We start from the raw sequence: 14,186 nt of genomic DNA, 5'->3' as shown, positions 1-14,186 counted from the left end.
CCCATTATCTTCATTGCATCTTCTCCTATGTGACTTCCTTAGGTTCTCCGTTCCTACACAGAGTAATCTCCCTCAAATCCATTTCATCTCAGTCTTCTAATTTATCCTATATCCCATGTTATATTCATATCCATATCCATATATATTCATATATATAATGTTAAATATGTATATAGTGCATGCACACAGACCCATTGAAGAAACCTTGTTGGAATAAAAAGGACTTTGTCTGCCAAGGAAAGGAGACTAGAGAGGGGTCCAGCCTAGCCTCCCGTGGAGTGGGATTCCAAAGATTGGGAGATACCATCAAGAAAGTCCTCTCTTGTGTCTTCACAAGACAGGGCTATGATGGCTGTGGGACAATAGAAGGTTTTCCACTGAGGCAGCTTAGGACTTTTGATGGGTTCATATGGGAGAGTATGATTTTTCAGGTAGTCTGGTAGTTTCAGATAGTTTCAACACTCGTATGGTTACAATAACTAATTGGACCCAATGTTTCATCTTAGGTTTCATCTTATGGTTCTTCATCGTGCTCCTCTTTGTTCTCATGATTGGTTGTTCAGCCTTCAGCAACTGGTGGCTGAGTCACTGGCTGGAGCAGGGATCTGGGGTAGGTATAGCACTCAGAGCTATAGTATTCAGCTAGGCACTTATATGAGGCATATCCAGGGGTGTGGTTATGATGGGGAGTAATGAGTGCATTGGACCCATAAAGTCCCCCCCCCCAACCCAGTTTAGAAATCCAAAGACAAAGGGAGGAAAAGTAATCAAGGGAATATAAACAGAGCAAATACAAGAGTTCCAGCTGCAAAATATTTTCAGTGTTTATGTAGTGCTAGAAATTTGGAGATGAAGAAAAATTTAATGGAGAGATGCAGAATTCGTATTTTGGGTGGTATGCCTTCATTCTCTTCACATATGCCTATACCTCTGGTGCAGCTAAGTATTTTTCCTCCCTGTTTTTAAAGTCCACCAGACTTGATATTGCCTCATCCTCCCCCCCCCCCCCCAAACAAATGAGCCAGAGGCAAAGAGAGAGCTGTTCTTTTGCCAAGAAAAGAACAGGTTTTCAAAATCAAGTACTGCTCTCTGGAGACAAGATAATTATCCCCTCTGTAGTGCAGGGTGCTTTCCAAACATCACTGCACTAATACCAATAGCTTTCTTTTCAATTTAAGGGAAACATCACCAACATGTTTGAGATTAACCCTTGGACAGGACCAAAAGACTTTGCTTACAGTAAGGCGGCATAACAAACATTGCCGAAACGCTGCACACAACATTGCCACTATAAATCAAAGCCAAACTCTAAAGGTTTACACATTTTGTAATGAGAAGGCTAGGACCAGCCCTAATGTAAGGCAGAGTGATGGGTGCAGAATTTGCTCTGCTGTTTCAGGCAGCAACATATCTTGGGGAGGCTGCCTTAAGAGAAGAATCAAGGTTCAACTAAGCATACAAATTGCAATGATTATGTATATGAAAGGATAGCTTGGCATCTAATTAAGAAGGCAAAGAGGGGGGGGGTAGAGAAAAGTCACAGCAATATGCTTTAAACAAGTGAAACCCACAACAAAATGTTGCAGTATCAGATGCTCTTGTTCGTGGCTCCAGATGGGGCTGGATAAGACATGCTGAGGGGTTAAGAATAGCAAATTTAAGAAGCCCCATAGTGTTACCTTGCTTATTCAGATTGTAGCTACAGGGAGGCAAAGTAAGAGTATTCCTCTCCAAATAAGAGTCCCGCCATGAAATATTACTTCAGTGTCCAAATATTTGGCATTCCATGAATTTAAAACTTCAGTTGAATTTAGAAAAGAAAATACTGTAGTTATCATTATTTCTTATTATAATATTTGTTATTAAAATTATTTTGCTTTTTGGCATGTTTTAACATAAGGGCTGAGGTCCTACAACACTGACTTAATTATGAATGTGGAACCAGCATGGTGTAGTGGTTTGAGTCTTGGACAACAATGCTGGAGACCAGAGTTCAATTCCCAGCTTGGCCATAAAACTCACTGGGTGACCTCAGGGCAAGGCAATGGCAAGCCACCTCTGAACAAATTTTGCCAAGAAAACCCCATGATAGGTGCCCCTTAGAGTCGCCTTAAGTCAGAAATAACTTGAAAGCACACAACAACAACAAGGTCTGTTCTGCAATTGATGAGGGCACAGCAGGATGATGCTTTCAGCTCCTTCTCACCAGCAATGTACAGTGAGGCTAGGAGTTGCTTCTAATTGTTGCAGCCTTGCTAGCTGGTGGGATGGGGCTGGAAATGTCATTCTGTTGTGCCCTGTTTGCAAGCAGACTTCTACTGCTCTGAGAAGCTCTCTGAAGTTTAAGGTGAGATTTGGGAGCCATTGTGCTTGTGGCAGTAGTGCCTAACTGAATATGGAGCAGTTATGGACCCATAACTCTAGGTATAATAAGACAATTGCCACCTAAATAAGAACTCTCCCCTCCCAGCCGCCCTCTCTATGAATTTTTCCTTGACTGCTCAAATTTCTGGCATTGCAGTAACTTAAAACTTCAATTGAGCATTTAAAAATGCAATTTAGGCCTCCAAAGAAAAGGGGCATTTAGTGTTACTAAGGAAATCCTAGGTTATGGATCTGTAACTGCAAGACAGAATGCAAGTTATTAAGACTGTTGGATGTGGTGTTAAGCATCTTTAACAGTCATTATTTGAAACTATTGGGGGCTGTCTCTGTAACACCAGGATTCTGAGACTTCCGAAATATCAAGGTGTGGTTCAAGAGCCCATCCATTGTCAGAACCTATTGTTGGCAATGCTTTGCAAGTACTTTTAATATCTTGGTGTGACTGAAGAACTATTTATCCTGATCTTGCTTTGTTTCTTTTATTCTAAATACATTTCATAGACTTTAACATCTCAGCACGCTTTGGGGTAGTAGCTCAATGGGTAGTAACTCAAACGTTTGACAATAAGAAAAAGGATAAAAATCCTTTTCTGATCCCTCTTTTATAATCATTAGTTTGAACTCCAACCAGCCCAATCCAGCTGATAATCTCCCTCTTCTATGAGGTTGATGCCATTTTGGCTGCATAAAACTGAATGTTAGAAATATGTCTTAATATGTCACAAAGCCTGGATGTTAAAGATATATGTCTGAAATGTTTTATACAGGATTTCCTGGCTTCTTTCCTTTGAGTAAAATCATTAATTTTCTCACTAGGCAAAGTGAAGTCTATCTCATTAGACAGCATAAAGAACCAACCAATGCTTCATAGTCTCAAATTGCTATTATTTGGAAAGGGATTCAATGTAATCTAAACTCAGGTTGTTGTTGTTGCTATTTGCCATCAACTTTGACTTATGATATCCCTATGAATGTGAGATTTCCAAGAAGTTGTTTCAAAACATCTGTTCTTTTAAGGGGAACTGCAGCTCTACACAGAATATAACCTGCACAGAAGGAAGTATCACTGATAATCCTCAACTGCACTTCTATCAGCTAGTCTATGGAATGAGCATCATCTCCATGATCATCCTAAGCTTCATCAAAGGTTTTGTTTTTACCAAGACGACATTGCGAGCTTCATCAACTCTACACAATACAGTCTTTTACAAGGTATAGCAAACCTTTAGTCTGTGGATATTATTATGATGTGTTTGAATGAGAACTGGATTTTATAATACAGTGAGCCCACGCCATACGCGGGCTCCTTATAGGCGGCTTTCAGCATACGCTGAAGCTGCCTGGGAAATGGGCAAGTGCCCCATGTTTGCGTATTGCCATGCAGCGAGCACGAGCCCCATTATATCCAATGGGGCTTGTGAATGGCACGTGCGGCTGTAGGATGTACACGCAGCGAGCATGAGCCCCATTAGATATAATGGGGCTCAAGCTTATGTGTTTTGTGCTTTATGTGGGGGGGGGTCCGCATAATGCAAGGGCCCACTGTACTAATTTGTGGGATCAGAAAGTCACTAATCATTTACCCTGCAATTACAAATGACACTTTCAGACTTCTAGTATAGTTTAGTATACAACTCAGAGCTGGAACAAGATTAATAACTCGGTGATAAATGGCTAGTGTGGATTTGTGTGCTGGTATGCTTGTTCAGGACAGGGGTGTAGAATGTGTGGCCCTCCAGATGGGGGTGGTTTACAGATCCCCAGCTCTGGGCAGCACAAGACAGTGGTGAGAGTCAAAAGGAACTGAGGCTGAACAAGATCTGACAGGGTCACATATTCCCATGCTCCTAATTTAGGGTCTGCATGGAACTTCAAATTTCATAATATTTATATCATTTCTAGAAAGGGTCCTGCAGTCCTCTCCTTAATCCTCACAGATAAAAACAATATCTAGATTTCTGACCAGTTAGTTCTTTGAGGAATGTGCTGGGCCAAAGCATCTCACAGAAGAACAAGGCAAAACTGCACACTGAAGAGACAAGTGTAGGTCAGAAAGAAAACCCTGAAGGTTTCCCACAAAACAGTGTTGACTCTTAATATGCTCATTTTCTGCTATGGAGACTCCTTGCCATCACCAAGAGCAGTCTAGCCCATGGTGAGGGATGAAGGACAAGCAGTCAGTGGCATCTAGCATTGCAGGTGCCTGGAAGAGGATGGGGGGGGGGAGGGAGTGGCAGTAGTGACCTGCCCTGGCCTGCCTCCTTCCCTTCTGATGTCTTGCTTGTTTGCTCCCTGTACCCACAGCTGCTTACTACCCACCCAATGCCCACCCAGAGCTGCCAGGGGCCAGGTGGGTGGCTGAGCAATTGGGCCAGTGGGAGGGAATGGAAGGGGCATGTGCTGCCTCCTTCACTGGTGCCTTGGCTCTCTCATCCAAGCAAGTCATGGCACAGGAGAAGGGGGGAAGGAACATGTACATGCTTCCCCCTCCTCCTTTGGTGCCTTGGGTCCCTCGTCCAAGAGAGACATGGTACCGGAGAAGGATGGAGGGGCACTCTAATAATAATAATAATAATAATAATAATAATAATAATAATAGATTTATTTATATTCCGCCCAATCACAGGGAATCCAGGCGGTTACAACAATAACTTGCGCTTGCCCCTCCTTCTCTGGGGCTTCTATCCCTCATCCAAGAGAGCCGTAGCAGGATGGGTGAAGTGTCCGACTGGGTGTCACCCCTCTGCTGAGATGTCACCTGGTGCAGTCTTATCCCACCCACCCCCAGTGATGCCATGGATTCATTATCCAGAAACATCCACATCTTGAAAATATTCTAAAAATATATAAATCCCCAAAAGCAAACCTTGATTTGGCCATTTTATATAAAGGACACCATTTTACTACCCCACTGTATTTAGTGGGATTTGAGCATCCACAGAGTTTGGTATCCACAGGTGGTCCTGGAACCAAACCCCCAGCAGATGCCAAGAGCCCACTGTATTTCCACTTTAAATTAGATGTGTTTACTTCTGTTATTGTGATTCCACTGTAGCAATTCTCTTGTGTAATACTGCATGTTTAAAGTCATGGCTGCAGCAAGAAAGAAAACTGAAATCCGTGCTCTTCCTTTAAAGGCTGCCTTACAAAGAACCCCCTCGAGTCATCACATGAAAACAACACCACATTGTTTTATTTTATGCCATAGCTCAGATTAAACCAGAATCATATATCTGCCATGCAGTGCTGCAAAAGACACATCTGTCCTCCCATTTTTTCTTGTTGTTGTTGTTCTTCTTCTTAGCTATTTCTTTCCACCCCCACCCCCTTTTATCCACAGATCTTACAGAGCCCAATGAGTTTCTTTGATACAACTCCCACTGGCAGAGTAATGAACCGTTTTTCGAAAGATATGGATGAATTGGATGTGAGGCTTCCATTTAATGCTGAAAATTTTCTGCAGCAGTTTTTCATGGTGCTCTCGGTTGTCATCATCGTTGCCATTGTATTTCCTTACCTCCTAATTGCAGTGGCTGTCCTAACTGCTATTTTCATTCTGCTTTTCCAGTAAGTTTTTAAGTTAAATTCTGACTGTAAATGCAAATAAATAAATAAATAAATAAATAAATAAATAAATAGCAAAAGAAGAGAGAAAGAGGAAATATATAGGAGACAATCTTGGACCACGAGTATGCATTAAGTTGACTACATGTCCACAAAATATCTAGTTGCAGGTGGCATCTCTGGTTTGTAGATTATACTATTTCTCTTTCTTTCTTTTTTCTTTCCCTGTTTGTTTGTTTGTTTGTTTGCAGATGTACTCCCTCAAATGGTGAAAGACATCTGCATGTCAGAGCACTTTTTCCTCCTAATATACATATCTTGCATTTTGTATATTATATTCTGTGATTGCTCACAGGAAAACAAACATGGCCTTAATTTCCAAATATGATTGCTGAGACATTTCCCACTGGAGAAGAAAGCCAGTTAATTTCAGGAAAGATGATTTGCCCTTAGTGTCTAGTTGGGCTCATTCCCACTGGCAGGATGAATCGCGTCGTGATTTGCTTCTGCCCTGGGTTTGAAAGCGATTCTAAAAAAATCCCCAGTCCCCACTATGAAAGGGGATCTTTTCCTTACCCCAGTCCAAGTGATTTAATTTGCCCCGATTTTCGTCCCCACTGGCAGTCAATCATCCATGACGTCAGGAGCTCCCCGGCTTGAAAATTGGGGGTGGGGGGGTGAGGGTGGGAGGCTGAGAGAGTGTGACCTGAGGCTGAGAGTGTGATGCTCAGAGAGATGCAGACGCTGAAGGATCAGAGTGGCATGCGGGGGAGGAAGAGGAAGAAGGAGGCAGCAGGAGAAGGAAGAAGAAGAAGGAGGAAGGGTCAGTGACCTGGCAGTTGATGGAAGAGGGAGATGAAGGCTCTGCCTGGGGGAGGAAAAGGTGGGGGACTAGGACCTGGCAGGAGCAGGAGCAGGAGGAAGAAGAGAGGGATGAAGGCTCTGGCCGGGGAAGGAAGGAGGAAGAGGGGGATGAAGGCTCTGGCTGGGGGAGGAAAAGGTGGGGCCCTGGGGCCTGACATGAGGAGGAGGAGGAGGAGGAGGAGGAGGAAGACATTTTTTTAAAAAAATCAAAACTAATTGCAAAATTGGGAGAATTGCCTTTGCAAGTAGTTGCTTTTCCAATCTATCAATTTTGCGATACATTTTATTTTTATTTTTTTAAAAAGGACCCTAAATGGCATCACTGGGGATGTGTTTGACATCTTTGGGGATGGCTGGCACACACCCCTCTGCAATTTGTCCCTCCCCTCTGAAAGAATCTATTCCGATCTGGCGTTCCCACTTACTGGACACTTGTCAGAATTGATTCTTCAGGGGGAAAAACCCTCAAAATAACTGATACCAAAAATCCCCAATGGAATCGATCCAATGAGGATTGGAATCGATTTCCAGTGGGAACCAGGGGCATATAGCTCAAATCAGGATTCAAAGCTTTTGGTAGTGGGAATGACCCCAAGGACTCTGTAAAATGCACATTATGCACATTAAGGCATAGATGAAGCAATTGAATTTCTCACCACTGAATAGTGAACATTCGCTTTTCCAACCTTCTAGTGCAAGGCTGAATTCCTGTTGAGGCATTATTTGACTTTGTTAATTGCCTTCCAGTCAGCTTCCATGTATGGTGTTCCTATGAATGATTGATTTCCAAGACACCCTATCATCAACTGCTCTGCTCAGGTCCTGCACTCACAACTGTGGCTTCTTATCTGTAATGCAGGCTTCCTCTTTCTTATTGCCTCCCAGTTTTACCATGCGTTGCTGTCTTTCTAAGGAATCATGTCTTCTCATGATATGCCCAAAGTATTGCGCAAAGCCTCAGTTTGGTTGTTCTGGCTTTTAGAGAGTGTTCAGGTTTGAATTGCTCTAAGACTCATTTATTTGTCTTTTTTAAAGTCCATGGTACCAGTATCTACTTTGCAGGGAATAAGTTACTCAGTGGAATTTACTTCTGAAAATACATACAGAGAATAATTCAAAGTTTCCATTAGTGATAGAACTCATTTTTTTTTAGTGAACATATTCAGGGGTAGCTGTGTTGGCCTTATAGCAAAGTACATTAACATCCAAATTCTATAAAACAGTGATAGCTTTAATCAGCCAAATTGGTTGGCCATTTTAAAGGTATCACTGTTGGTGGTGGTGATTTATTTTGATGTTACTGTACTCAATTATTTAGCATTTTAAAATCCAGAGTGCTGGTTTTGAAAGTGGTAAAACTGCATACTAAACCTGGTTTTGTTGCAGGGTTTTTCAGCACACTATTCGAGAGCTGAAACGAGTTGAAAACACCAGCAGATCTCCGTGGTTTTCACTGATCACATCTTCTGTCCAAGGCCTTAGTACAATCCATGCCTACAATAAGATGGAAGACTATATGAGTCGGTGAGTTGTCTTACTCAAAAGTCAGATTTTTCTCTGCCGGTTGCTCGGAAAAGGATGGATAAAGCTGTGTTGCCATTCTTCCCCAGACCACCGATCTTGTCAGTTTTGCACCTGCAGGCATACTGATGAAGCCACTCTGTTATTGTGCTACATAAGCAGTTGAGATCCTGCGGCTTTTCATTTGCAGAAAATGACAAGCCACAGGGAAGCTTGTGGATTGCACTATGGCTTCCTCAGAATTGTCTCAAAGAGATCGTTATGTCTGCAGCTGTATGGTATTCCCTCTGGAACTCTTTATATTCTTTTTCCCAAGCATGAAGCTCTTGTTAGGTGCTTGGGGGCTTTTTTCCTGTTGTTGTTTTTTAAGTGGAAGCATTCAAATTGAATGTGAATCTTCTACTATTTCTTTTGCAACCTGCAGCCTGGTTGGAAATTCTGCAGCATGAAACTACATGGGACCTTTCCACACTACACAATTATAGCACTACATTCCACTTTAAGTTCCATGGCAACGTCCTATGGAATCCTAGGATTTGCAGGTTGTTGTTAACTGTCCTCAACCCTGGCTCATGAAGACCCTATGGATGAGACATCGCCAAGACCCCCTATCCTCCACTCTGTTCAGCTCCTGTAGATTTAGGCCCGTGACTTCCCTGATTCAGTTTAACCATCTGACATGTGGTCTTCGTTTCTTTCTACTACCTTCTACCTTTCCTAGTGTTATTGTCTTTTCAAATGAGTAATTGACTTCTCATGATGTGGCCAAAGTACAACAGTCTCAATTTGATCATCTTGGTTTTACAGAGAACATTCAGGCTTGATCTGTTCAAGGATCTATTTGTTTGTCTTTTTGCTGTCCTCAGCACTCTTCTCCAGCATCACGTCTCAAATGAGTATGCAGTTTAGGGAGGGTTATTTAGAATTTTCAGCCAAAAAGGTCTAGTGTCTCACCAAACTACACACCCCAGGATTCCATAGGATGCAGCCATGTCAATTAAAATGGAATGACAGTACTATTATAGGTTGAGACTCCATCATTTGGAATTCCAAAATCTGAAATACTCCAAAAATCCTAACCTTTTGCATGAGTGGCAACACCTTTGCTTTATGATGGTTGAATGTACACAAACTATTCACAAAATTATTTTAAAATATTGAATGAAATTACTTTCAGGCTATACATAGTTGTGTAAGTGGTGTAGTTGTTTGAGCATTGGACTATGACTCTGGAAACCAGGGTTTGAATCCTGGTTCGGCAATGGAAACCCACTGGGTGATCTTGGGCAACTCAGACTCTCTTAGCTTCAGGGGAGAAGCTACAATTTTGTAGAACTTAAGATACAGGAACCAATGTCCCAAAACAACAAAAACAAAGGCAAATCCACGCTGATAAAACTTGCCAAGAAAACGCCACAACAGGTTTGCCTTAGGGTTGTCATAAGTTGGAAATGTCTTAAAGGCACACAGCTACTATTAGAACTATATGATATGTATATGAAACATAAATTAATTTTGTTTTTAGACTTGGGTCCCATCTCCAGGATATTTCATTATGTATGTGTATGAAAATACAGGTATTCTGAAACCTAAAACACTTCTCGTCCCAAGCATTTTAGATAAGAAAGACTCAGATTGTACTGCGCACTGTTAAAGCATTCTTGATACCAGTAGAATCTTTCTCCTCTGAAAGAGTGTAATTTTCCAGAATGTGTCCAAAGAAAAGGGAGGCCCTTCTGTGCTTATGTGTGCTTGTGAAATCCTGATACTCCAAGGCTGGAGAGTGGAGATTAGCAGGAGTGTTGAGGAACATCATCACATGTGGATTCTTCATCCAGCACAGCATCTCTGATGCTCTCATGAAAAGCATATTCATGGGAATATGAAAAACATGTATATTCATGGGAATATGGAGATAATGTATAATGCATTCTCCATAAAATGTACAGGTTAAAAAACTTACAGTCTGAAATAGTATGGTGAAGGAAAAGTGTAAGAATCAACCCATCTATCCAGTTGGTGGCTGATGAACCTGTTTTGGGTCTGAATGCAAACTTCAAAAGAGCTGTCCAAGGTGCTGAACCTGTTGGGGGTGTGTGTAAAAATCTAGCACCTTGGATAGAAACTTTAAATTCAGACTGGAGTGGATTGTTCAGCCAGACAACATTGGAATCACTGGCCTGTACTAATCTATTGAACAGATCATTTCTAGTGTGCTTTCCACCCAAAAATACAAGGAAAACAAGTCAATCATAAAGAAGGATCAGTTTGTTCATCTATTTGGTGGAATGAAGTCTGATGTTATGCTGCCACCACCCTGCTTCAGTGGTAACCTGGATTAATTGGGTGGAAGAAGCAAGAACTGGGGCTTCGTGCATTAAAATGCAAGCCTGATACATTTCTTATTCAGCCCCTAGTCAGAAGAGCAGGCCCAGCCTTTGCATGCTCAAATTGACTTGAGACAACTAGTAACAACTTTCATCTTTGCTTTTCTATTTCAGCTTTAAAATGTTGAATGATGAAAACTCCAGCCATTTCATGCTGTTTAACTATGCCTTGAGGTGGTTTGCAGTGAGGACAGATATCCTTATGAATACCATGACTTTGATCGTAGCCCTCTTTGTTGTGCTCAGCCCTGCTTCCATCAGTGCCGCAGAAAAAGGCTTGGCTTTATCTTACATTATCCAGGTAAAGGATTGATGGTCAAAATCCTGGACCTATCATTACATGGGCCAAATGGGATCTGAGCTAGCTCAGCACCTTCCTTCCTTCCTTCCTTCCTTCCTTATTTGACTTATATACTGCCTTTCCTCCAAAACTGAGAGTCAAAGCAATTCACCAACAGTCTAAAAACAAGTACACATAAAACATGCAAAAAGATAGGCTATTGAAATGCATTTAAACAAATTACACTTGTCCTTCCACATTTTCTGGGGTTAGAGGCACAGGACCCCCATGAATGTGAAAAAACCACAAATAACAAAAACACTACATTTTTATTTGAGAGAACACCTCTCTGGGAATCTCTAGGTCCTCCAGCACATCTCTGTGGTCAACATCTGCCAGACATTGACCATAGAAGTGCACTGGAGAAGCTACAACTGCCTAGTGGAGAGTTCTCTCTAGGAATCTCTAGGTCCTTCAGTGTGACTTTTGGTTAAAGTTGACCATAGAGTTGTGCTGGAGGACCTAGATGTTCCTAGAAAGAACATATTAATAAAATCTATGAATAATCAAAGCCACAAATGTGGAGGGACAAGTATATAACATGAAATTATGACCATATTAAAAAGGAACTTAAAAACTAAGCTGTATAAAAAGTAAAGCACTGACCTATTAAAAGCCCCTTCATCATTAACCAACCAGCTACTAAAAGCTCATTTTAATAAAGTCATGGATTATTGCAAAAATATGTGGAAATGATAAAAGATAAGGGGGGGCAGGGAGAAAAGAAAAGAAAGGGAGTAGGAAAAGTAAGATCCAAAACAACTGAACGTACAGTTAACGACTGGAGAGACAATAGTAAAGTCAGATTATTAAATCAGAAGTAGGGCATATTGAGGGAAATAATGCCTTACAAAATCTGCTAAAGAAAAGAAAGTACAGAATTAAGGATATATAGCAAATAGGAGATAGGCAAATGGATATGAAATAGTAATGATGAAAGAAATGAGGTGTAAAATGTATGAACTACTGTTTTATTTATTTTATATTTTTTTCTTGTTTATAAAAATCAAGTTAAAAAAAGAGAAAGCTTACTTGAATAAAAAGGTTTTTGCCTGCCAGCACAACAAAAAGGAAGGAACCCGTGTAGTAGCCTCCATTCCTAGGAGCTGAAATCAAGAAGGCCCTTTCTTGCCTTCACACCAAATGGGCCAGTGAAAAAGGGCATCCTCTCAAGATCTCAGAGCCCAGGCAGGCTTGTAAAGGAGATGGAAACTGACTTCTTTCATGGCATGTGAATAGTGGCACATGGCAGTCACCCACCACACAGTTGTAACACTTGTGTAGACCCCAGGCATATATTTCTTCTTCTGCTATGTACCTAGTTTGTGAAGTGCATCCTTCAGCTGTGTCTAGGAGAGTGTCTTGCAGTAGCATCACTTTACTAGCATCACATGGGCCTTGAAAAGTTCAGTGCTGTCAATTATGGGGGAGACAGTTTGAGGCTTTTCAAAGACATACACATTTGCGGTATTCATTGGCGCACTTCAAAGAAGCTAGTGAAGTGTGTTGGTATTCCTTAGAGTTTACAGGCAAAGTAAAAGTGTGAACTGGAGGCATCTGTTACTAAACACGCAATATCTCCTCAGGGGACTCCAGCTCCCTGGAGATCTTTGAACTGGCATGCTCCCTGCCTTTGTGCTCTTCCAAACATATATGTCCTTCACATTTTAAAGACATCCATCACTGGAGTCAATGGCCAATACACAGTGTCACATACAAATTATCCATGATGGTTGCATGTACCTTAACAACAACTGTTTAAGATAGCACTGGGAAATATGTGGACTTCCAGATCTTGTTGGACTACAATTCCAAGTTGTTGACCATCCTGGCTAGGGCTTGGGGGTACAAGGTGGCTTCCTACACAATTTTTAAAGATCCCAATGAAAATAAACCCAATATATTATGCATAGTAAAATATAAATTAAACAACTAATACTATTGAAAATCATATTCAAATGATATGAAAACACCACACTAAAACAAATAACCAATAAAATATTTAAAAACCAATTTTAAAACCTCTGACTTTAACAGGTAGTCAACTGCCGAAGTAGGAAGGTTTTTGTCTGTGGCAGAGAGCCAACATGGTTTTAGACTATGACACTGGAGACTCTGAGTTCAAATCCCTGCTTGGCCATGAAACGCTACTGGGAGACAAACTCTCTCGGCCTCAGAGGGAGGCAAAGGCAACCCCCCTCTGAAGAAATCATGCCAAGAAAACCACATGATAGGTTTGCCTTTGAGTTGCCATAAGTTGGAAATGAGTTGAAGGCACACAACCACAGCAGGACAACAGGGAAGGGCTTTGCCTGACCTCCTTTAGAAAAGTTCTGTAATCTGGAAGCTGACCCCAAGAAAGCTCTGTCTGATGTCTGCACAAAGGAAGTTGCATAGGTCTTTCTAGGTCAGTGATGGTGAACCTTTTTGGGACCCAGTGCCCCAACTAAAAGTTTTTCTGGCACCGGGTGTTACTCGGTGTCCTGGGCGGGACTGCCACCCTCTGGGGCAGGACATCTGAGGTCAAACTTCTCCCTTCATGCCTTTTCTGGCCCTGGATGCCTCTGGACAGGCAGCCGGAGGCCAAGAAAGCTCTGGGAAGAGAAGGAACAGATGCACATCTGTTGCTCCTTCTCTCCACAAGGTGCCAGGCCAAATGGCGCTGCGGGCCATCTCTGGCACGCATGCCATAGGTGCGCCAACACAGTTCTAGGTCATAATAACAATGGTAAGAAGTAAAACTCTTGCAATAGGGAAGTTATGTATTTCTTGTAACCAATCCCCGTTAATGGTCTTGCTGCATCATTTCTGGATCAGCATCCATTCCCTAATACTCTTTGAAGGTCACCCAAAGTGTGCTGTATGTAAGTACAGTATGTCTAACCATAGCCACATGATACATCCAGGAACAAGCACAACTAGAAAATATTCTCCTAGCTTGGAAAGCTAAGTCAGGGTTGAATCTAGGAGACAACCCAAAGTGAAATTATACATCTTCAGGAGAAGTGTAACTTTATCCAATGGATCTGAATCCCCCATTCCCTAATCTGTTTTTCAGTTGATTAGGAGCACCTTTTTCTTGTCTGGATTAAGCTCCAGTTTCTTTGTATTCATCCAGTCTGTTA

General features: G+C 41.7%; 1 protein-coding gene across 2 annotated transcripts in view; it reads left to right on the top strand.

The window, feature by feature from the left end:
- LOC149305726 (ATP-binding cassette sub-family C member 12-like) overlaps positions 1–14,186 on the top strand; it is a 55,697-nt gene that overhangs the window by 26,265 nt on the left and 15,246 nt on the right. For both annotated transcript variants that reach the window (XM_089539848.1, XM_089539849.1), the window contains 5 exons: positions 507–610; positions 3,403–3,597; positions 5,726–5,952; positions 8,200–8,337; positions 10,836–11,022. In XM_089539848.1, coding sequence (XP_089395974.1) covers positions 507–610; positions 3,403–3,597; positions 5,726–5,952; positions 8,200–8,337; positions 10,836–11,022 — 851 coding nt within the window. The remainder of the gene's footprint in view (positions 1–506; positions 611–3,402; positions 3,598–5,725; positions 5,953–8,199; positions 8,338–10,835; positions 11,023–14,186) is intronic.

This window comes from Sceloporus occidentalis, unplaced genomic scaffold (genome assembly GCF_023333645.1).
Source record: "Sceloporus occidentalis isolate IW3139 unplaced genomic scaffold, rSceOcc1.0.p SCAF_10, whole genome shotgun sequence".
In the NCBI taxonomy this organism is placed as follows: domain Eukaryota; kingdom Metazoa; phylum Chordata; class Lepidosauria; order Squamata; family Phrynosomatidae; genus Sceloporus; species Sceloporus occidentalis.
The sequence above is the reverse complement of the archived record's forward strand: the minus strand, read 5'-3'. Positions and strand labels throughout refer to the sequence as shown.